The sequence below is a fragment of the Centrocercus urophasianus genome, unplaced genomic scaffold (genome assembly GCF_019232065.1).
Source record: "Centrocercus urophasianus isolate 14NV4802_14NV808 unplaced genomic scaffold, USGS_Curo_1.0 seq_16, whole genome shotgun sequence".
NCBI lineage: Eukaryota > Metazoa > Chordata > Aves > Galliformes > Phasianidae > Centrocercus > Centrocercus urophasianus.
Window position 1 is genome coordinate 25,394,713 of NW_024884711.1, and position 22,566 is coordinate 25,417,278.

General features: G+C 42.4%; 1 protein-coding gene across 1 annotated transcript in view; it reads left to right on the forward strand.

The window, feature by feature from the left end:
• Nucleotides 1-186: 186 nt before the first annotated feature.
• CDK6 (cyclin dependent kinase 6) overlaps nt 187-22,566 on the forward strand; it is a 120,958-nt gene continuing 98,578 nt past the window's right edge. Inside the window, exon 1 of the mRNA XM_042817470.1 lies at nt 187-1,437. Coding sequence (XP_042673404.1) covers nt 1,205-1,437 — 233 coding nt within the window. The 5' untranslated portion in view covers nt 187-1,204. The remainder of the gene's footprint in view (nt 1,438-22,566) is intronic.

Sequence of the window (22,566 nt, forward strand, 5' to 3'; positions counted from 1 at the left end):
CGTCAGGGGATCCCCCATGAGCTACCGGGAGCCTTCGTGCTAGCGCGGCGTGTAGGGGGCTGGAGCCCCCGAGGTCGCGGCGTCGGTGCGTTGATAATGAATGGGCGAGGAGGAAAAGAGAGGGCTGGAGTGCTGCTGCTGTGAGCGGCGTTTGCTCGTGGCCGCGGCGTGGCTGTGGGGGTGAAGCTGTGCGCAGGGGGAAGTGCCTCGGCACCCGGCCCCACGCAGTGCATGGCAGAAGAGGCTCCGCAGCACGGCTTTCAATCAGCGTCCGTCCTGCTGCAGTCAGCTGGGCGCCACGCTGTGTCCTGCAGCCGCAGCTCTGCAGCCAGGGCCCATGCTCGATCATAAGGCTGCTAAGGGGCATGCGTCTTTGCTCTAGGAAACAGTGCTCAGAAACATCCTATTATCTTGTATGTATGTGTGTATATATATATGTGCACAGTTCTCTACGAGTCAGGAGCGTGCATTCTTGTATTCTTGCAATGTATAGTACAGGGTAGAGAAGCTCTAGGCTGGAGTCCCTCAGTGCTACCATTTGCACGTGAGTGCTGGCTGCACAGCATGGGGGACTCCACCATGTGATGCCCAAGGAACCTTGGAACCCAAGGAACCTGCCATACTCTCCTGTCCCACGAGCATAGAGATTCTGCTGTGTAATGGAGGACACCACCCACATCTCTCAGAGTCACTCTCGTCCCATTGCTCAGGAAAACCCCATTGCTTGGGGAAAGCCCATGCACGCGGTCGCTCTGGCTGTACTGCAGCCTGGGCACACTGCAGATTGTGTCAGCTGTGCAGCGATGCTGCCCGGCAGCCTCTGGTTCACATCTTCCTTTGCACATGCAGCTATATGCTGTGTTAGCATCATTTTCTCAGTTTTAAGCCACGGTGAGTAACGTAGTGAAGTAGAGCACAATGGCACCATGTTCTAACTGCTCTCTCTTGCTTGGTCTCTCTTCCAGATCTAGCTGCCTTCACACGGACCATGCTCCCAAAGGCTGTATGATCATTTCTGGTGACTGCCAGCGGAGGCTCACTGGGGCCTGTGCAGCAGAGCGGGAGGCCGAGGGGTTCCTGCTGCCCCTCGGGCAGAGATACCGGCGTGTGGCCGACCCGCAGTGAGGTGCAGCTTCGGAAGCGATCAGAGACGAGAGCCGCCGTGAGGTGCTCCGGACCCGGGGGGAAGCAGAGCGGTGGCAGCATGGACAAGGACGGTACCAACCTGGCCGACCAGCAGTATGAGTGCGTGGCTGAGATCGGCGAGGGAGCCTACGGGAAGGTGTTCAAGGCCCGCGACCTGAAGAATGGTGGCCGCTTCGTGGCGCTGAAGCGGGTGCGGGTGCAGACCAGTGAGGAAGGCATGCCGCTGTCCACCATTCGGGAGGTGGCCGTCCTGAGGCACCTGGAGACCTTCGAGCACCCCAATGTGGTCAGGTGAGGAAGTGGGGCCTGCTCTGTGGCGCGTGCACCGGGTGAGCGGTTTGGGCATGGGGAGGGCCGGGCCGCCGATGGGCTTTGTGGATAGAGAGAGAGCTCCTCTGTGCGCATGGAGTGTGGTTTGAGGTTTCGACAGGCTGCGGGGCTGTGCCAGAGCTCACCTCATCCCCGTGCTGCCTCCCACACACACAAACACCCATCTCCAGAGGCATAGGCGTGTGACATAGTGCTGGGGTGGATGGCAAGGAGCCCCATACACACCATTTCCTCAGGCGTGAGAGGGAATGAAAACCCAACAACTCCCTTTGTCCCAGGTATTAGCTCTGACAGCTGCTGCTGATTCTTAGCAGCTCTATTCGTTACACAGAGGTAATGGTTGTAGCGTTAGTGGGATGTGCATTCCACTTCTTTAGATGTTTTTATAAATGTTTGTAGATTATTGTATTAAAGAGGAGGAGAAGCCTAAGACTGAGCTTTACAGGTCTCGTGACTGACTGCTGCTTGTTGGTAAATTCCCCAGGAGCTGCTGGTGGTGCTACCAAGGGTGCAGCAGAATGACTTCAGGCCTTGCTTTCAGCATGGCGGCGGTGCCACCAGGTTTCCTGGCTGTTGTGTTGGTAGCGTAAGCTCTGAATGAATGAGCTTTGTTCTTGGGCAGGTTCCCCATGCTGAGACTGCCTCGTGAGCATCCTTATTTGAATGTCACGGACTTTAAAAAGTGTGCTTTGCTTTGAGATACTTGGCTGCATCATCTTGCTGATGACATTGCATCAATAGAAATATGTCCTGCTATTTGTATTATTTTACTCACACATTACATAGTAAAAGGGAAATATTCCATACTTCACTAGTGCCAAACCTCTGTGAGCCCTGGAGAAATAGAGATGCTGTGGTGACAGAGGTGGCTGTTAGACTGGCTTGTAGCTATGGTCACCATATTTGTCTTAAGGGCTGAGACGAGGGCTTTCATGGTAGTAAATGGAGCAGGACAGATAGGAAAGGGAATAATTAAAATACAAAAGTGAACAGCTAGAAATAAGTTAGTTTTCTTTCATCTCAAGGCAATGTAATAGAACAGTCTCATTTCTGAGCAAACTGAATAGGCAGAGAATGTTTGGTGAAGTACTAGTCATGGAGTGGGAAATGGTTGGAAGTCATAGGCCTCCTTGCTATATCTGAGCAATGGGATGATGTCTGCAGCTCGCACTTTATCAGTACTGGTCAGGAAGATCCACTGTTTGCTCAATAACCAATATTCTGACGGGCACCTGGTAATGCCAGAGGCTTAGTGCAAAAACTGCAGAACTGGAGGCATGTTAGTGTGGGCAACATTTCGTATTTGGTCAATGAATCAGGTGGACTGATGCACCCAAAGACCTTTCTTGGCAATAGAAATAATTAAGAGTTCTTAAAATCTCTGAAATCCAGTCGACTAATATCAGAGACTAGATGTGGATTTAGATGCGCAAGTTTAGATATTTATTTTGAAAATTGTAAGCTTTCTTTAGGAATGATTGAAAGAATGCTTCTGAACTTTGTTTTATCACTGAGATCTTTCCATATGACGTAAAAGATTTTTTGAAGTGCTCTCTAATCCAGAGATCAGAACGTAAGAGCAATTTCAAACGTTATCTCTTCTAAAACAAGATAAATGCTTTTTAAAAGTAACCTCTGTTGTGAAACGAGTGAGCGATGCAAATATCACATCAAATCCATCAGGTCTGAGTGAAGGCATGTGATCCATGAGTTGTTCGGTAGAGACAGTCATTCTGTGAGTCAAAATTTAGACAAACTACCAAGAGTTGAGCTGTATTTGACCTGTGCTGCTGAGCAAGCGTGGTGGTGGTACTCTGTATCAGCTGGTGGCGGCGGCAGAAGCCGCAAGCTGTGTTGTGTTGTGCTGCACTCAAGGGACAGGCTTGGGCCAGCCCAGCGAGCGCTGTAAGGAACTCAGCCCAGGGCTGTCCTGTCTGCATGAAGAGATGTTGAATGTGAAGAGCAGTTTGGGAAGGAGAATCCCTGGTACTTGCTTAGCAGAGAAGTAGCTGCGTGGTTTTGCTGGTGAGTATTGATGAAGGGCCAGCAATTGGCCTGCTGGGCGTAGATTCTCTTCTTTAACATCCTGAGGAATGCTTGATGCAAAAACTTGTTCCTAATGCTAATGCTTCTGATAACGGAGAACATTCTCCATAAAGCAGAAATGACTGAATAGCATACAATAGTTTTAAACAAAATGTTTATCATATTTTTCCATGCTACGTCTTGCTTATTATGTGAGGCTTTGTTTCGTGTCCCTTCTATCCAAGTGTCCTGTTTCCATCTTTGCACCATGCCGTGATGCGTTTCTACAGCACTGCTGCTTTTACTGCAGTAGGTAAATACTAGGTAAGAGATAGTGGCAGGATAAGGCAAGAAGAGGTGCAGGGTGAGAAGTCTGATCTTCAGCAGAAAAATGGTGGTAGTGGAAGTCTCTGAATAGTTAGCTATAAAGGGATTAAGGCCTAGTGGACTGACCAAAACTTTTGTAAGACTAACAAAAATAGAATATTGAAACATGTGGGAAAAAACGCAGTAAGAAGGATGATTGCTTTGCTTTAAAATATTGTCCTGATCACATTTGGCCTTGTAAAAAGCCCCCCGTCAGGGCACCTAACACTATTCCACTTACCTTCATGGAGGGTAAATAGCCAGCAAAAAAATAGCCAGTTTTCAAGAGTAAATGGTAATGTGAATTGTTCTGAAGTGAGGAATGTTGTAGGCTATGAAATGTTCTTAATAACAGGAGGATGATTGAGGTGCTCACCTTTCAGATAAAAGGTAATACTTTATTCAAGCTTTCCTGTATGTGGTAGTTAAATCTGGCTAAAATTGGTCCTGCACTTATGTAGCTTGGTGCTGTTCTCTTTCAGAAGAAATGAAGTATATGTAGACAAAGGATGGGCCTTGCCAGGAATAAATGACATATTAGATTCAGGAAATTCCTGTGTGTAAAACTGGGAGTATTCCCTGCTGTAATATATCTGTAAATTTTTTTCCTGTGATTATATTGCTAAATTCAGCAATATATTGTGTTCATTTTATATCTCTCCTGCTGATAATCAGATGAATAATTTTCCCCTAATGTTAATTATCCATCGGACTGTGAATTTGCACCCTAGGAAGATGATATACAAGACAGAATACTGTAATTCTTGCAGTGCTTGATTTCTAACATGTATGTGTAGGTAAGTACATTTAACAGTTTGAATAGTGTTAAACCATAAGCAAATACAACAAACCTGCAAAGCTGTATTTCTTTGCTTCCTGGCTCTTTTTGGTTTACTATTTCTAATAAGTCTTCCACTTAAAAACGATCAAAATTATATGGAATGTAACCTATTATAATCTATTATAATCTTACCTGGTCTATTATGTTAAAGATAAGTGTCAGAAATCTAGCCGTTGAGGTTCATAATTACCATCTAATAAGGAACTTAAAATCTTATTCCTCTCCTTCCTGTTAAGAAAGGGTAATAGGTGGCGCAGGTAATTGACTTCTGTTCAACAGAGTGATCTGCCCTGCTGGAAGCATAACTCCATTCCTCAGATACGTTTTGTACTTTTTGGTACATGGGTAAATGTGTGGAAAACCCAATAATTACAAGTAAGGGGGCAATTGTCCTGTATTCAAAGTTCAACATTACTTTACATTTACATTTACATACAGTGAAATTAAAATGACACTGTAGATGTTGTGGTAACACAACACCATCATGATGGTTTTTCCTAACATTTGCAATCCAGCGCTCTTATCTGTGGGGTTACACTCGAGAGCGCTGTGGAACCTATCAGCTGCATCCCCTGGAGGACACCTGGCTGCCCCATCCCTTTGTGCCCAGCCACAAAGACCTGCACCTGACTGCTCAAAGCTCCCAGAAGTACACTCCAATGGCTTGGTCCTTAAAATTGCGTTATGCTAAGGCAGGAAGTATCCTTTTCATAACAGCATCTTAAAATTCCCCATCTAACTCAATACAGAGAGCAGTCAGAATCTGAAATAAGTCACTAATATAAAGTAAAGCTTTTGGAAGGTAGTTTGAGCTTGCATTTTTTTTGCTTGTTCAGTTTGTCAAACTGAAGTCCTGTTGTAACTTACAGTGGGAGAGGAGTTTCAAAATGCAGTAGCTAGTTTTTTTTCTCTTTTCAGTTTGTGGCAATGCTGATATTGGCTGCTGTCTTTTTAACTGTGCTGTTAAGAAGCTTAAAGGGTGATGTTCTCAAAATCAGTGAGATGTTCCATCCTGTTAAGTGAAACATTTCTATTTTAGGGGGTGTTTCTCTCCAGTGAATTCTGCTTCCTTCCTTACTTCCTTTTTCTGCCAAGCTAATGTTAAACTTTTAGGGTATGACATCATTCCTACAGACCAGTGGCGTGCAATACAATTCATTTGCGTGTAGCACCACTCATACGCAACTGACAGACTCCAGGAGTGGGTACTTTCCTGTTGCTAGGTATAGGGATTATCTTGTGTGTGAAAGAGTGAAATGAGATGTAGAGATGGGGTGAAGCAGAAGAAACTGAACTGGAAACTTCAAAATTGCCAAGTTTAAAGGAATTAATGTGGCAGATTAGTCTCAACAGAGGTGGATGAGTAATGGGAAGGAAAAATTGAATGAGCCTCAGAGTCAGCTTTAGGCTAACACAAACAAGATGGTCTTCAAGGCAAAATGAGAAGATGGGAAATGCCTTGGTGAGAGGGAGGCACCTTCAGGCTGGGAAGCCCTCAGAGATGGCCCCTTTGCTATCCTGACACAGCTGGGAGCCACCATGAAGGCACTGGAGAAGGGGCTGTGACCTGCACCAAAGGGCTTTGGTCTGCAGGAGAGCAAGGGGAGCGGTGTGGCTGGTTCTGAGAGGGGCTGGGCTGTAGGTTGGGTCTGGAGAAGTTTATTAAATTGGCCATTGTGAAATGGCTGGACGTGAACTCTGGCCTCTCATCATCTGCTTGCAACACTACTACAGTACACAGAAAAGGGAAAAATAAGTTACATTCTTTCTGTCCATATGCATTGTTAGTAGTGGATGTGATGATTTAGTGTGAATGCATGGTCTGCCAGATACAGGACAAGATAAGAATACGTCAGGAAGTAAGGATTGAATATGGAAGAGCCCTTTAAACCAGTTTCTGGAGTGAATACAAGCTTTCTTCAAGAAGTATTTTATCTTACTCTGAATCTAATCTTTTTATTAAAAATACGTTTCCAGTCTTTGTGTGAGTAAACATTAGTCATTTTAGATCATGTACAGAGCTCCCTTCCTTCTCTAAATCTGTGGTCGGTTGTGTTCTTGCTGTTGTTGGAGGGATCTGCTTTTGCTAGGTGCTGCCCAGGATGAGAAGCAGCTCATATGGGCACAGCCCAGCCTGCTGCTGCCCCACAGCAGGCGTCCTTCCCTTGGGTGCTGCAGTGGGATATCGGGTTCAGCATCAGCCACAACAGGCAACTGGGCTGCTTATTTGGATCTCAGATTTGCTTCGTGATCCCTCAGAGCACAAAGCAGAGGGTGCCAGCAGTGCGCTCTTCCCAGGTGGCTGAAGGAGAGCAGCTGTGACTTAGCAAGGTATGGAGAGAGTCACTCAGGTGCCTTCAGTGGGGTTTAAGCAGTTGTTTGAAGTTTAGTAGGTACGGACATACATTATCAAATGGAAAATATGCACTGGATATTCAGAAGTTTTCCTAAATAGATTTCAGAGACAAAGCAGTGACTGGGACAATATACGTACGAGCACGAATCATGGGTTTTATGCCATGTGTGTGATCTGTTCTCCATTTTTGCAGAATGACTGGATCCTTAATGAACTAACACATGATCATAAGACAACTGTGTCCTTATAAATTTGTAGCTAAGTTGCATTTTTTTTCCATCTCAAGACCATAATTTCTCCTTCTGAATCAGTTCTTCATGTATGTTTCATATATTCTAAAAAAATATCTTAAATTGCAAGTGCATGATTATTAAGCTTGAAACTGTAAATCTGCTAATGAACAAACTGCTTTGGAATTTTCCAAGGGGTACAACATAGTGTGCTTTGACATTTTTATTTGGGAAACCTCTGTTTGGGAGGGGTTTGATGAGAAGATCATCAAAGAGTGGAAATGTGACGGTTGAGTTCTCTAACTTTCTAAATACCCATTGCATACCAACTATTCTATTCGTGCTCCTATTTATTGGTTTACCCATATGCTTAGAAATAGGTACTCTATCCTTGGGAGGTGCTGGCAAGAAAATATTGCTCTAATCCTTTTAGAATCAGGTGATTGTGCTTTCTGGAGGCAGATTGAAGAAGATGCTATATAAGTAATAAGAAACTCTATTATGTGAGGCTTTGGATGCATTTCTAAGGTTGTAGAAGAAGATGAATCTTTACGCTGTGAAGCATCTCATGTAGTTCTGGGACCAGATGGTGATTTCAGATACCTAAATAAAGGGTGTGCTTGAATATGCCAACTTGCTGATAGTGGTAGAGTTGCCTTAGGGTAGATTTCCCATGACACACCTAGAAAACAATTTACCAACTTAGCAAAACGTTGCATGCTGTCCTGAAAGCATTTATTTGTAGGACCACTGATGCCACTCTGGCTTCTCATTAACAGGTAATTGACCTTCTCTTAGCAAGGCAAAATAAAAGTACCTCAGATATGAATTCATCTTTGCAGGAATTTCCCATGTTCACTGACAGAAAACTCGATTCTAACGCAGATGAATCATACAGAGTGAAACCTGTCAAGTTTGGGCTTTTGCAACATTAGTCAGCGCTAAATGCTGCATGTTGTGATAGAGACAGAGAAAGGAAGTGAGAAATAGGATGGAAAAGTCTATGTGCTGTTTTTTTTCTCTCTCATGAAATTTTGGCTACGCATTTAATATCTGTTTGAGAGGTGGGCACGATGAGAAATAACCCAAGGTGTCTGTTGCTGTTTAACAGTTCTTGAGAATTCCCTTCTCCCTGAAATCAATTAATTATAAACTAGGAATTTCAGTACTTTGTTCACTGTTTCTCAAGAGAGCATATTTCTAGGAGCTTTCTGTGAGTGTAATGCTGAGCTGCACTGATGCTTTTGTTTCTCTTCATCTGTGGAGCCAGCGCTCTACTGTAAGGACAGAATTCTATCATTATTTTTTTTCACATTTGATGTGGTATTTTGCATACAGCTGCAGAGTAGACAGTTACCTTTGAAAGGAACATTTGGCTGGTTTAATTTGATTAGAGAAAACCACCTCAATCATTTCTGAACTAAGACCGTTTTCATTTTAACTTGGCAGTAGGAGCTGGGAATGTACTGGCAGCACTCAGATGTTTGGGGGAGCACCAGCTTGGATGCACAGCCAATGCTGAAATGAAACAACCCCAGAGGGCTCTGCCCACTCTGCCCCTTCCCTTGGAGCAGGGGGGCTGTGCAGCCAGTGAATACTGCACTGAACATACACCTATTATGGCAAGGAATGGTGAATGTTTCTACAAAAAATGGAGAATGCTTAACGGGCTAAATGCATAATCACACGTTTATTAACAAAGATTTGGTATTGAAAACATACAGAATGTGATTTTTTTTTTATTTACAAAAAAACTTCAAATGCTGTGGGAACAGTATTTTAGTAAATCTGTGGTAAAATCCAATATGCAAATAGAAATATGGTGAATTTCTGATAGCTTACTTGTATTAATTAATGGTACATGTTCGTAAGGTTTCCCCAGTCTGTCCTTCTGGTTTGGGTTTTCTACTCTTCTTCTTGTTATAAAAATACACTGAGATTTTTTTTAATTTTTATTTTTGTATGTGTGTTGCACATTAGAGATTAAATTAGATTCTTCAGGTTTACAATATTAGCTATTATATGTGATTTTTGCTTTCCAGTCGGCCTCACTGGTGATCAGATCCTTTTCCTAGAAAAACCCTTGTGGCTGTGTAGAATCTCAGTGTGGTTCATAATAAATGATAGCCCTTCAATAAGTTATTGCTGGGTGGATGGCATTCTCCAGAAGAGAGGATTATAATCTTCAAGTGCTCTGATTTTGCAGTAATAGATCATCATATATAGAACATCTTAATCATAGAATCACTTGAAACTTACAGTTCAAGGAAGATTTTTATGATATTAGAATCACGGAATTGTAGAATTATAGAATGGTTAGAGTTGGAAGAGACCTCTGAGGGCCATCTAGTCCATTTCCCCTGCAATGAACAGGGACACTGCAGCTAGATCAGGTTGCCCAGGGCCTGATCCCATCCTCTCCTTGAAAGTCTCCAGGGATGGGGCATCAACCTGTTCCAGTGCCTCGCCACCCTCAATCTAAGATTTTTTCCTTATATTCAACCCAAATCTACCCACTTTGAGCTTGAAGCCATTTCCCCTTGTTCTGTCACAACAGACCCTGCTAAAAAGTCTGTCCTCTTCTTTCCTGTAGCTCCCCTTTAGATACTGAAAGGCCGCTGTGAGATCACCTAATGGCCAACTCTTCTCCAGGCTGAAGAGCACCAGGTCTCAGCCTGTCCTGAGAGGTTCTTGTGTTATGCTCAAAAGAGCAAAGTATACAGTGAACTGGTGGTCTGCATGAGCAGACTAATGCTCAGCAGTGATGGGACAATTGCATCCACATCTTCCAGCTGATCAGAAATGCAATTACAAATCTAAGGCTTGACATTCTGCAGGTGAAGCTGAAGTTCATGAAGCTGCAGTGATTTATACCTGCTCTGGTTGCTGAAATCATAAATTCCTCATATTAAGATGAACAAAAACGTATTAGGACAAAGAGTTTGTGCAGAGGTGTCCCACCATGCATGCACACTGAGATGTTACCATTCAGATTTTACATGTCACAACTAGGCAGTTTACCAAAATGCTTTGAGATGTAAAACCAGTTGTTGCATTAGGAGGCTTTTCACTAGTATGGACTCAGAGTTTCTCTTGATCTATGTCACTCCTCCCAATTATGTTCCCTTGTAGCACTGCAGATAATTCCTCTTTACCCTTGTATGTACCTCTGAAATATTTGATTCCTGTCTCAAGTGATTAATACAAGTTGTGCTCAAGCTGGAACTCCAGGTTATGTCACAAATGCAATCATTTAGGTGCTATGTACATCTTACTTCAAGAGGGAACTCTTCCATATTACAGTTCTGCATCTGCTGTCCATTTGAATGAACATTTGTGTCTCACTTGTTATTCATCAGCATAGCACTGGAACAATTAATTTGGATTTCCAGGTTTTTTCCAGAGTGCAGAAGTTAAACACTTGCGTTATTTTTCTCAGCTAGGAAATAGGTTATGAGTTGAATCTCATTTTGCTCATTTTATCTATCATCACACTTTGTTTGCGTTTGTCATCTTTATGACACAGAGGTTGAGCAGCATCTGCAATTTTAATTAGTGTGTTGTTTATCCTTAGATAACCTTCTAGATCACTAATGGAGATAGGCCTACCCACCAGTCTTTGCGGTTTCCTCTTAGACATCTCTAATCAGTTTGTTGCCTTACTGTTGTCTCCACTTTGTATAAACTGCTGAGCAACAACTTTTGATCGAAGCAATAATACTCATAGCAAATTGGGTTTGAATTGGTGCCTGTGGTCTGAAAATCAATGTTAAAAGTGTCATTGGTGTGGCATTCTTGGAAGGGCCTGGACAAGGCAGTGCTTCGTGAGAACTGAGCACCTGTATTTCTTCATTGTGCTGAATCCCTTTCATCACACTGCATTTGTCTTTGTAACTTCATTTGAAATAGGGAGAGGGTTAGCTGGCACTGCTTGTCTCTGTGCTGCCTGTTGTTCATGTTGTTTCTCTTCAGAAATCTTTTTTTTAATTTTTTTTTTAAATCAGATTAAAACATCTATAACATTTCACAGTTAAATGGAAGCAAAGTCTCATATACTAGTGAAAAGACACAAACTCCAAGAATTTGGAATTCAACTGCAGGACAGCTGATACAGCTCAGCAGAACAGCAGCAGGAATAGTTGAGAGTTGCACAGAAGAGTTAGGTAGCCCTTCTGACTGAAAATTAAGGATAAAATCTAGACAGGTGAATGTCCCTTTAAAAGTAATTATACTGGAATATCCCAACCCAATAGGAGGATATCATGATATCTATTTAAAAAAATGTACTTCAAACACTGCTTAGTTCTCAATAACTTGAAGTTGAGCATGGATGAGGCCGTATGCAGAAACAAATCTTAAGTCCTGTAGAGTAAAAGTAAATGTTCTGCCATCCTCTAGTACCACTTTTCATAGTAAAGTGGGCAAACAGGACAAGGTTTGGAGCCAAATCTCAGACACCTTCAGTGAAGCAGCTGTTCCTGGGCAAGAGTACACTCTGCATTGTTGGAACTTCTGGTAGGTGGTTTAAAAATTTGTTAAGTCGAGACAGAAAGTCAATGGGGCCATAATAATTAAATGTGGTATTCTGGGGAAAGAGATGTTTCCCAGACTTGCTGTAGTACCAATAGGCTTCAGTAAAGAGAGAGTAAGTAACAGGAATTAAGCAAAAATAGAACTAGTGTGGAAAATAAATGTATAGAAACGGCTGGATTTTACATGGCAGGTACTTAAACAGAGATCTGTAGCAGCACGTACTGTAAGGTAGGACATCTGCTTGCCCCAGTTGTACTCCGTCCAGCCACTGAAAATTCTAGCTATGGCTTTGGACCTGTAGCCTCTCCTGGGTGCTGGTTGGATGCTTTAAGTATGCATATACCTCTTTGGTTCCCCCAAATCTCCAGAGCGCTGGATGATGTCAAAGGCCGGAACTAAGCTTTCTCAATTTCTTTCATGGCTCTGCTCCAGTATATCATGATGGAAGCACAGAAGGTAGACAGAGTGCATGTAAAAACTAAACCAACCAAACAACAACAACAACAGGAATGCAAGATAAGAATTCTGAGCAGACATCTAACTCTAATCTTTCAAATATGCATAGTAGTCCAACCTAGTCATGTGGATTCTCTCCATAGTGAGTGAGAATGTGTTTTCTGGCAGTAATTCATCTCACTCAGTATCTACACTTGTCCTGGAGCAGCATGAATTGCCCCATGGGAACAACCATCCGTCCCCGTTCAGTGCAGGGAGAGTTGAGGTGACTCCATCAGAGCAGACACCCAACAGGAGCCTGCAGACCCTCGGTGAGATACAGGCCAGCTTTATAAGTCTGAAGGAGGAAAGCAGAAAGCACTAGTACAGAAATTGAATGGCAGATCGGAGAAGTTCCAAAAGCAAATAGGAATACATTTGAGGAGTAAGGGAACACAAATCTAGTACTGAAATCAGAGGCTATTTGGACTGTCAGAAATTAGGAGAGAATGAAGAACTCAGTGTTACAGTGTATGCCCGGTATACGTATTGTTGATAAGGGTTTGCGCAGGATGCTTTTTTATCAGTTAGCAAAAGCGATGTACTTCCAGTAGTAGAGGTTGGCTTTCTGTGAAATGTCCTGATTTCAGACAGCCTCCTTCAAGTTTGAACTTGGCATCAGAGAGCAAAGGGAACAGGTTGTAGCTGCAGCGGGTTGTCACTGCCTGCTCACCTTGCTCACAGCTTGAAGCTCCAGCAGAAGCCATTTTGGTCAGATGCTGTCAGTTAATCTTTTACAGGAGGAGGCACAGCTGTAGAGGTGCGTTGGAGTAACTCAGCCTATGTAACTCAGGCTTATGGCATCTTTCTAAGACTTCTCAGATGTTTGTCTTTCTTATTTCTTCTCATTTCCCTTCTCTCTGCCGCAGTGGTCTGCTGCAGGATTTGCCACAAAGGCGGCTAATTATCTCACTGCTGATAACGTTTTGATGTTACACAGTTTTTTTTCCTTCATAATAGTCTCAAATTCCTTTTGAGAAAATTGCATGATTGTACAATTGCAAATAGCTGAAGGATTCTGGCGTCTAACCCATGTTGCAGTTGACTTACCAAGTTCTGGATTCTTAGAAAGCAGTGATATTGTGCCTTTATTTCTTGAAATAATTCTTCTGGAATTTTGAGTTTCTTTATTTGTTTTTTTTACATAAGCTCAAAGCATGCCAGCCCACACTGCTAGGTAATAGTCTGCAAAATTAAAATGAACCTACTGTGTTAACAGATGGTGCTGCTACGTTTTTTACTGGGTGAAAATGCTTTATATCAAGTGTTTGTCAGAGCTAGTTCTTCTATAACTTGAATCACAGGGCTTGAAAACAGAGTTTTTATTACTGAACTGCTAAGATAATGTAATTGTCTTATAAGCAAACTGTTCTATTAAGCTGTTTGAGTATGTGTAATTATGTGTGTGTGTATATGTGCAGAAGAAAAAGCAAGAACATTTCAAAATTTTACTGCATTTATGCCAGGAAACTCAGAACTATTAGTTTGTTACCTGAATGAGGATTTTAAGACATGTAGAACTGCAGTAAGTTTTAAATTTGAGCCTTAAAAGTGGCTGAATAGTTTTATTTTTCACAGTTAAAAGAGAAAAATGGAAAGGGGATGAGGGCAAGCCAGACAAAGAATTATCACAAGATCTAATTGTTTTTAAAAATTTGCATGACATCAAAACTTGGAACTAATGTGCAGTCTCACTTCTAAGCATAATAAAATAGTAGATTCTGGAAAGTGAAAATAAAAAATTATAAAGCCTGATGCGAGTGGCAAAGAGCCCAGGCAGTATCCAGAGAGTAAACATGTAATGGCTTAACCTAACTGGGGCACAGCCCAGTCCAGCAAGCAGCGAGCAGGGGATGGCAGTATTGAAAAGCAGCAGAGCTCATTTTTGAAACAGATGGCTTTTTTCTTCTTAGCACACCAGAAATATATTTTCAAGGTTTTAGGGAATATTTTGGTGGTGGGATTATGTGTATCAGTATTGACCCTCTTGTTATTTTTTAGAGTCTTGTAAATTTGCGACGACTTTGATTGCTCATCTTTCAAGAATGAAAATACTGTCTTCAAATTGCTTTATTTACTCTATTCCAGAACTCATTCATCTCAGAAAATGTCCTTTATACAGAACTATTGCAATGTTATCTTTTCAGCTACGGAGGCTCTCCTTAAAAAGACTGTTGAGCTTTTGAAATAGGTTGATTACAATTTGCTGAATGGACACAATTATCGTGGCTTTTCTAATACTTTGATCACAGTCATTCTCACAAGCCTAAAAAAGTGCTCTTGTGATGGGCTTTGGAAAATCTAAATCTTTGTCACCCCTCTGGGTGAGGGAGAGCATGGAGAATGCACTGCGCCTACGTCAGTAGCCATATGCTATACAGAGGCATTCATGGAAAAGAAGGCTGCTGTGTCTTCTTGGATTTAGTAACAAAAACTCTCTCCTGTGTGTATTTCTTCCAAATGGTCTTAAGAGGCAGCTATTTCTCAGTGAATTATTTTCATAATTCAGAAAAAGATTTTTATTCCAGGACACATAAATGCCAGCTGTGATGTTTCAAGCCCAAGAAATGTCTGCATGAGCACTAGGTAAACCAGAAATTTTGAGTTTTCTTCCCAAAAAGTCTTACAAATTCTGTGATTGCTCAGAAAGCGGCTGAATGGACCTTTATAAAAATACGAACTAAGTCACTTCTAAGTGGAGACAGCTGGGGTCTATTTAATATCCTGTGTAAAATGGTCGGGGTCAACTTCCTGGAATAACTGAGGAGTTTTATTTCACAAATATCCCAGTGCTGCGGAGACCTGAGGTGACGGTGGGGCTCTTGAACTAAAATGTGCCACAAGGAAAGGGATCTGCAGCCATAACTCTGCGTTTGGAGTGGGGTGGTGGGAAGCGCCCAGGGGCCTGGGCTGTGTGAGCATCCTTGTAAGTATTTGCTGTGGGCACTTATTAGTGTGTGCTGCAAGTCTCATGTTTTTTTTCCAACCCTATATTTGTATGGTTTAGAGATTGGAGAGCTAGTGGAAAAGCATTGAGAAGTGGCACTCTGGACTGTAAGTCCATTCATAAATGCGATGGCCCAAAATACCTGGCTTCCTTTGTAATTTGGGACATTGGATCCTGTATTTGTTCATTTATCTTGATGCTTGCGCAGTGTCTTCTTTCCCCTTACAGTGAATGCAGACATATCCTTGCTGTCTAACATTGTGCATTTCCTCATATCTATTCAATTCTACCCTGTATCTATTCAATTTATCTCTTCTGGATTCCTTCAGTTTAGAATCCTATCTTGTAATTCCTACTATTCAGTTGTATATGTGTGAAAAGGTGTTAGTCTTTGTAGACCCGTACCGCTGCTGAATGTTCACCCCCACACACAGAAGTGGCATGATTTGGCAGTTAATATAAGCTGTAGTCCAGTGGCAGCTTAGTTATAAACCTGTGGTGCACTAAGCATGAAAACTCATGAAAAAATAACTATACATAAAAATTGATGTCCTCTATGGCTAGCTATGTCACAGCATGAAAATTTGGCCTTTGCTTAACTGCTTATTGAAGTAAAAGATAAACTGTAGGTTAGATAAGAGCTAAGAGGGAGACAGGAGAAGACTATTAAAGAGAGATAAAGGATGAAGTCCTGAAATGATAATTATATGGTTGCTTCTGTTAGATAGAGATGGGAATTGGAGTATATATATCTTGTCCTTGGAATGGGCAAGCTGAGCAAGACCAGAAAAAGCTGTTGTAGACTGTGCTGGGGGCCCTGTGTGGCATGTCAGGGTACTGGTTTGGTCGCCTGTGGCAAGGCTCCACACCATCAGCTATGTTTCAAGTTTCTGAAACAAGTGCTGGTTCTTTCAAGTGCTGGTTCTGAGAACTGAGGTAAATTGGGTGGTGGGATTTGGGGATGGATTTGGAAAATATCGAGGAGCGGGAAGTTCCTCCCTCAGCCATCCTTGTCTCGATCTCTGCTTACTGTCTCTTGACTTATTCTTGGAGTAAAACTAATTACATGAATAAAACAATTCTTAGAGGGGCTGGGAAGAGTCAGAATAATTTTCATCCACCCCAGTATTTTTCTGAAGTAGAAAAGGGCAAATCGTGTAGGGACTGCAGTAGAGACCTGAACGGATAAATGAAGGCTGAGCAGCTCTGGCTTGTTTTATAGAGACCGTAAGTAATCTGCGTCCACTAGATTCAAGTCCAAGCAGCGTTGACGAGCAGATGTGAGGCAGCCCTGCCTCCTTCCCGCAGATGCCTACTTGCTGTGCCTGTGCGCCAAGCCAGCTGGGAGCTGCGGGGCCATGTTAGCGCTGCCGAGCCCCGGCCATTACGCTCAGCCCAGCTGACACGGGCTGGGGGCCGGTGCCGAGCAGGCGAGCCTGTTTGCTCGCAGAAGTTGAGTGGATGTACCTTGTTTTCATCTGCCGAAATGTAGAAATGTTTTAGCGCTCTGGGAGCCAGACCTTGTTTTGCAAGATTTATTATAGCTTGCTCATTCCTTTCAGAAATGTGAAAGTCGCGTTGTTGCAAAACATCCAAAATACAGTTTTGTCGTGTATTTACATCTGATGTACGCCATCATTTACAGAACACTGAATTTATTTCAAAACTCTCCATGCATTTAACTGTAAACCCTAATCTCATGCTGCTAAAAGACACCCCAAAAGAAATAGCTGCTTTTGCCCCGAAGTAATAAAACAGTCAAATAAAATTTATTGCCAGCTCAAAATGCTACTAACACCTCATTTTTATTGCCAAACTCTGCAAATAATCTTTAATTTGTTTTCTTTTACATATGTGTGCAAGAGCTTAAAGGAAATACTTTAAAAGCTGCACGGTCTGTAGAATACTGTGCTCAGCGTGCATTAATCCTTAAATGACTGGCTCATAGGATCACGTAAACTGGATGCAAAAAGAGGAAACATGTTTATTAGACAACTACCTGGTGAACTGAAGGGTGAAAGCACCTGGGAATCTTACAGCAATAGACACTGTAGTTTTCTTTGCATGTGCTATGAATTAATTTTAAAATAAGACAGCTTGTTAGAGGGAATGGCATGACAACCAAGGAGCCTGTATGGCCACGTGTGAATGCATGTGTGTGAGCAGAGCGGGATGCAAACCTCTTAGGAGCAGAGTATCCATGAAGCCCACTTTTTAAAATGCTAGTAAGATGCAGTGTCTTAAATGCTGATGAAATGTGTAAGGAATTTGCATGCTAATGGAAACGAGGATCCCTTTTTATGTAGCCAGTGTTTAAGAGCAATTGCCTCCTGGCTAAATTTATTAAGCCAGAAAAATCTTGTAAAATTTCTATTGAGGATTTATTGGTCCCATTTGTTTCTTTTCTGTACAACATGAATATTAAATTCAATCCTGTGACTTTTTTCACAGGTGAAACTCCCTTTCAAATTAAAGGAAATTCTGAACTCATGCCAAACAAGTTAAATACATCTACTAACTTCATGAGGCTTAGGTAAAGGCTCTTGCATGCTGAGCTTTTTAGGACTGATCCTGGTCTGTGGGGCTTCAGTAGGTTAAAGATGTTGAAAAATAGCACTGCAAACATCTATCTTACTTTTTATTAAGTTCCTCTTGAGAATAAATATTTGTAAATACCTGTATCATCAATTGAGCATAACCTGGAATCCCACCAACAAAAGTCACTCAGTTATAGTCTTCCTGGGAAAGAGTCACGCTTCCTAAATTCAGTTGAATTCAGGTGTCTGGTCTGAATTGGTCATGTAGGTGTCCTCTGTGGCAAACAGGGAGAGACCTTGTCCCTTCTCTCCCAGGTTGTTCCACCGACCCACTTATTTTGCTGGAATATACAGAGATCAGTGTGTTCCATTCAGGTTGCCCACCAGATCCCTGAAGAACCCCATTACATGTGCAGTACGTCTTCCAGGTGAGCTGAGGAAAGGCTCCATGTGCTCAGCTGGACTTCTTATGGAGATGGATGACACTTGAGCCACCTGGAGCTGTCTGGAGATGGATAGCCAATAGCCAATACAGCTACCTTCAGTTGAGTTAGGTGTCTGCATGCCTTGTAGCTGAATACCTCCCAAAATATGAGACAAAATCCTGTTCATTTTTCTTACCTGTGTGAGCAAATGCCACTGTCTTTTGTCTTTTGGAGATAGCCGAATAATGATGCTTACTTTCGGGCAGGTGGTGAGGTGGTTCCTGGCACGTTGGTGGTGACAGGAAATGAGGCAGTGCCAATGGAGGTCACTTGTGTTCACTGTGCCCCTTCTCAGGTCTTGCTGAAGTAAGTGGAGGAATTCCCTTTCTCTTTAGCTAATGCTAGTGTATTGAGCATTGCCGTACACAGACTTCTTGGGAACAGCTCTAGTGTCAAAGCATCATCAAAGTCACTACTCCAAACAAGTGTAGCCAAAATGCAGCACAAACTGTCTCTCTATTTTAGTGTCTTTTAACCTAATGCAGGACAAAGATGTTTTGAAATTGATACACCTTCTGAATATTCACTTCATCTATAGCCATATGTGGCAACTACATGTGCCACCTTACCAACCATGCTTGTGTTGCAAATTAGTGGATATATGTGATCTGTTTTCAGGAAATTTTGAGCAGTGCAGCACAATTAGTACTAGGGAATCTATAAGCAGATTCTTTCAACAGATTTAGACATCTGGTGGTAAATTGGTGGTTTCCATTTGTCAGATAACAAGAGCTTTTGTTATCCATTTGTGTTTTCTAGTCCCTCAAGTAAAGTCTGAGAAAGTGGTGGTTCACAGTTGTGCTCATTTTGAAAGTTAAGGAAAAAGAAATATTATGAAGAACTGTATGCAGTAAATCATGGAAGTCATTTTCAAAGTATAGCAACATGCAGAAATTGCTTTAAGTAATACATAGCTGGTAAAGACGTTAGGAAGGAGACATTGGTGCAGATAAGGACACTGAGGTAAAAGAGAGTGGCTTACATCCAGTTCCGCAGTCTGCAGAATTCCCACTGTGTGAATAGGAAAAGCAATACCAGGAGCCACAAATAGTGACCATCACAGTAGGTGTGTGTTTAAATTTGCAAGCAGGGATTTATATTGCTCCTGTTCAGGTAATGACTGACTGCATGCAAAGAAAAGAAAGATGACATTTCTTTGCTTTTTTGTCTTTTGTTCCATGTGCACGGACAACTAACCCTTTTTCTTTTTTTTCCCTTCTCTGTTTTTAGTTCTGAAAAATTCCAGGCATATATTGACCTTTAGACATGTGTATTTTCTTTTTAATACATGGATATGCAGCATGTTACATTGAAGACATTACACTACACTACCTTAATAATTCCTTGAATACATTAGAATGATATGATTCAAAGGATTAAAAAGAATGAATTTGGTTTTTCTATCAGGAGCTGTCATTATTAATCTTTGTCTGTTTACTTTGCATGTATCAATTTTGTCAACTTTAGCCAATTTACTCTTTTTTCTTTTTTTTTTCCTTCTGTTTAACTACTCTTGTTTTCACAGTGAATTTCACAGTACTTTTGAAACATGAGGCTTTTTGTTTTCTAAAAGTCAGCTTTTGATCCTGCCTTGAAAAATGGAGACCATTCAGTCACAACTCTTCCTACGAAACACTGTAGAAATGTATTTCCTTACAGGGTTTAAGCATTAAAAAAGCACTCTTCTTCTGTCATCCTGCACAGTACCTGCTTCTTGTCATTCCGGTTTGCCTGGGCATCTCTGAAAAGCAAGAGCTTGGAATCAAATTTGCACTACATTTACTTACCACTTTAAAAAATATTGGATAAAATGCATCAGGAACTGCTGTGACATTACGAGATAGTACAGAAAATCTAGCAGAACATCTAATTTCATGTTTTGACTCCTTTTTGTATCAAGTGAAGAGTTATTGTTTCCTGTGTTATTTTAGATATGTTGTCATCACCGTTGACTTAACTGTCTCAAGTGTAGACAGATTAGATTATTAAATTACTGAAGAATAAGTATTAACTTATACAGCTATACAGTCTTTGGAAGATGAGTCACTGATTTTATTAAAGTCTGGGAAAGAGATTATCAACTTAGATTTAGATTTTAGCTTTGGCACAGAGCAACTTCTGAAAGGAGGAATTTGTAACAAGCAATTCACTTGTCGTCTACGCATGAACAGAGACTGCATTTTGCTGTATCCCATCTTGCATAAGGTATAGCTGGGAGCCTGGGGTAACTGCTGTGCTCCTTGCATTTGAATTAAACAAATTCAGTATTCAGGCATCAGTTTTATTTATGTGTTGAGCAATTTACAGAATGCAAAAAAGGAATGCAACTCTCCTGGGGAAGGTGCTCTGCAGAAAATCTGAAACATTTAAGAGGGGATGCACGTGCACTACCCATGAATCCAAGGATCTTTAATTTGAGTTCTGAACTGGAAGCTTCCAGGAGCTTCCAGGGAGCACTCCGTGTCACAGTGCCAAGTGTACATTTGTGTGGTCCAGGGTCGCAGGGGAGCACCACAAATAGGTCATATGGCAGCTGCTGATTGTGCAGAATCTGCCAGTGGCTGTCTTGCAGCAGGCCAGGTTCTTCTGACTTGAGCTGTCCGCCTCTGGCAGAGATCTAACAGCAGCGCACAGGGCAGGCACCAGAACCAGCAGGCTGCTGTTTGCCCTAGCTTATCATCCAGCTTAGATTTAAAATTGAATGAGACGAAGCTGTTAGTGTATGGAGCAAGTACTCTGAAAAACTGGTGAGCCGTAGGGTGAGTCCTGAAAGCTGAAGTGCTGCAGTCGTTACTGACCTGCATCATATTCATTTCTGTTGCTCCCCTATTAATGATCACCCTTCGCAAAGACGGTGAACAAGAAATGGCAGTGTTAGGACTGAAAAAGACAGCATTATGCTATAAACAAAGAGAGGTGCAGAGAACATCTTGTCAGACATATTTTTTCTGGAAGTAAATCTCTCAGCAACTGAATCCATTAGTGACTTGGGTGGCGCGGTGAGTAAATGCGCTTGGCCTTTCCGTCTTTTGGGCACAAACCTTGGCTTCTGTTGAATACAAAAATGAGTTTTGGTGGTTTCATGGGAGCAGACATTTGTCTGCATCACACAACTGTTCCGGCTCGCTGCAGCTTGAGGAGGCCCAGCGCGGAGTGCAGGGTGCCGCAGGCCGGGTCCAGGCAGCACCAGGCCCTGAACGCCTGCCCAGGCAGCCCACACCACCGGGCTTCAGCCCGTGCTATTTACTTCACCTTCAAGAGCATCTATTCCTCTCTGTCACTTTTGCTGTCTCTCCTCCTCACACACACTTAAAGAACAAAAACATCTTTTATGGAGCTAAGCATTTTAAATAATTTTTCCAAGTCAGAAATGGAGAGACTGGAAAAAATTACAGCGTGAAGCTCAGTTTGCAGATGAACGATTGCCTTGTCATCCTAATATCCCCCTTCCTTCCCTTAAAGCTCGCTGCCGAGTGGGCTCTAAGCAGGAATGCTGGCTGGGCTCAGCTGGGGTGGATCTCAAGGCGAGGGCGTAGGGCTGCATCGCGCTGCTCCTTCTGCGTGGCGGTTCTGCGCTGTGACCAGCAGATAGTGAATGGGTGACATCTATCTGCATGCCATCTGCCTGTCTGAGATAGATAAAAGTCATTTATTTTATCTGATGTTATGTTCTGTCCTTTTCTGCTTGAAAGAGTTTCTTCTGAGGACAGGAGACCCTATTACTATTTTTGGGAGGACAGCAGAGCCAGGAAAACGTCCCACAAACTCCGAGAACCCAGTAGAAATGCAGAGAATAAGAATTTGAGACTAAAAGTTGCCATCAGTGATGCCAAGATAACCAGGATTATTTTAATGAATTGAGTTTAACTTGAGATATCTGCCTGCTGCTGGCAGGAGCTTTGGGTGGGCTACGGTGCTGTGCTGCAGGCAGTGCCGTGCTGTCACACCGCCTGTTTCGGCACCAACGTGGTCAGTCAAGGGTAGTCCAAGTGCCCCTGTATCATCGTGCAGTCTGCCATAGAGGTGTGTCCTACATAGCAGTGTACACAGTGCAGGTGCAGCTGGCATGACAAGTGCATTGAGAGGCTTCTTAAGACACACACTTTTGAAACGGGAACTTAGGTCTTGCATTAATAAGTGTTTTACAAATGTTATCACAAAAAAAAACCAAACAAACAAACAAAAAAAACCCAACAAACAACCAGAAACAAAAGTACTTAAAAGATAAGATAGTTTGAACTTACGGGCTCCCTCATCTGCATGTCCTCTTTTGAC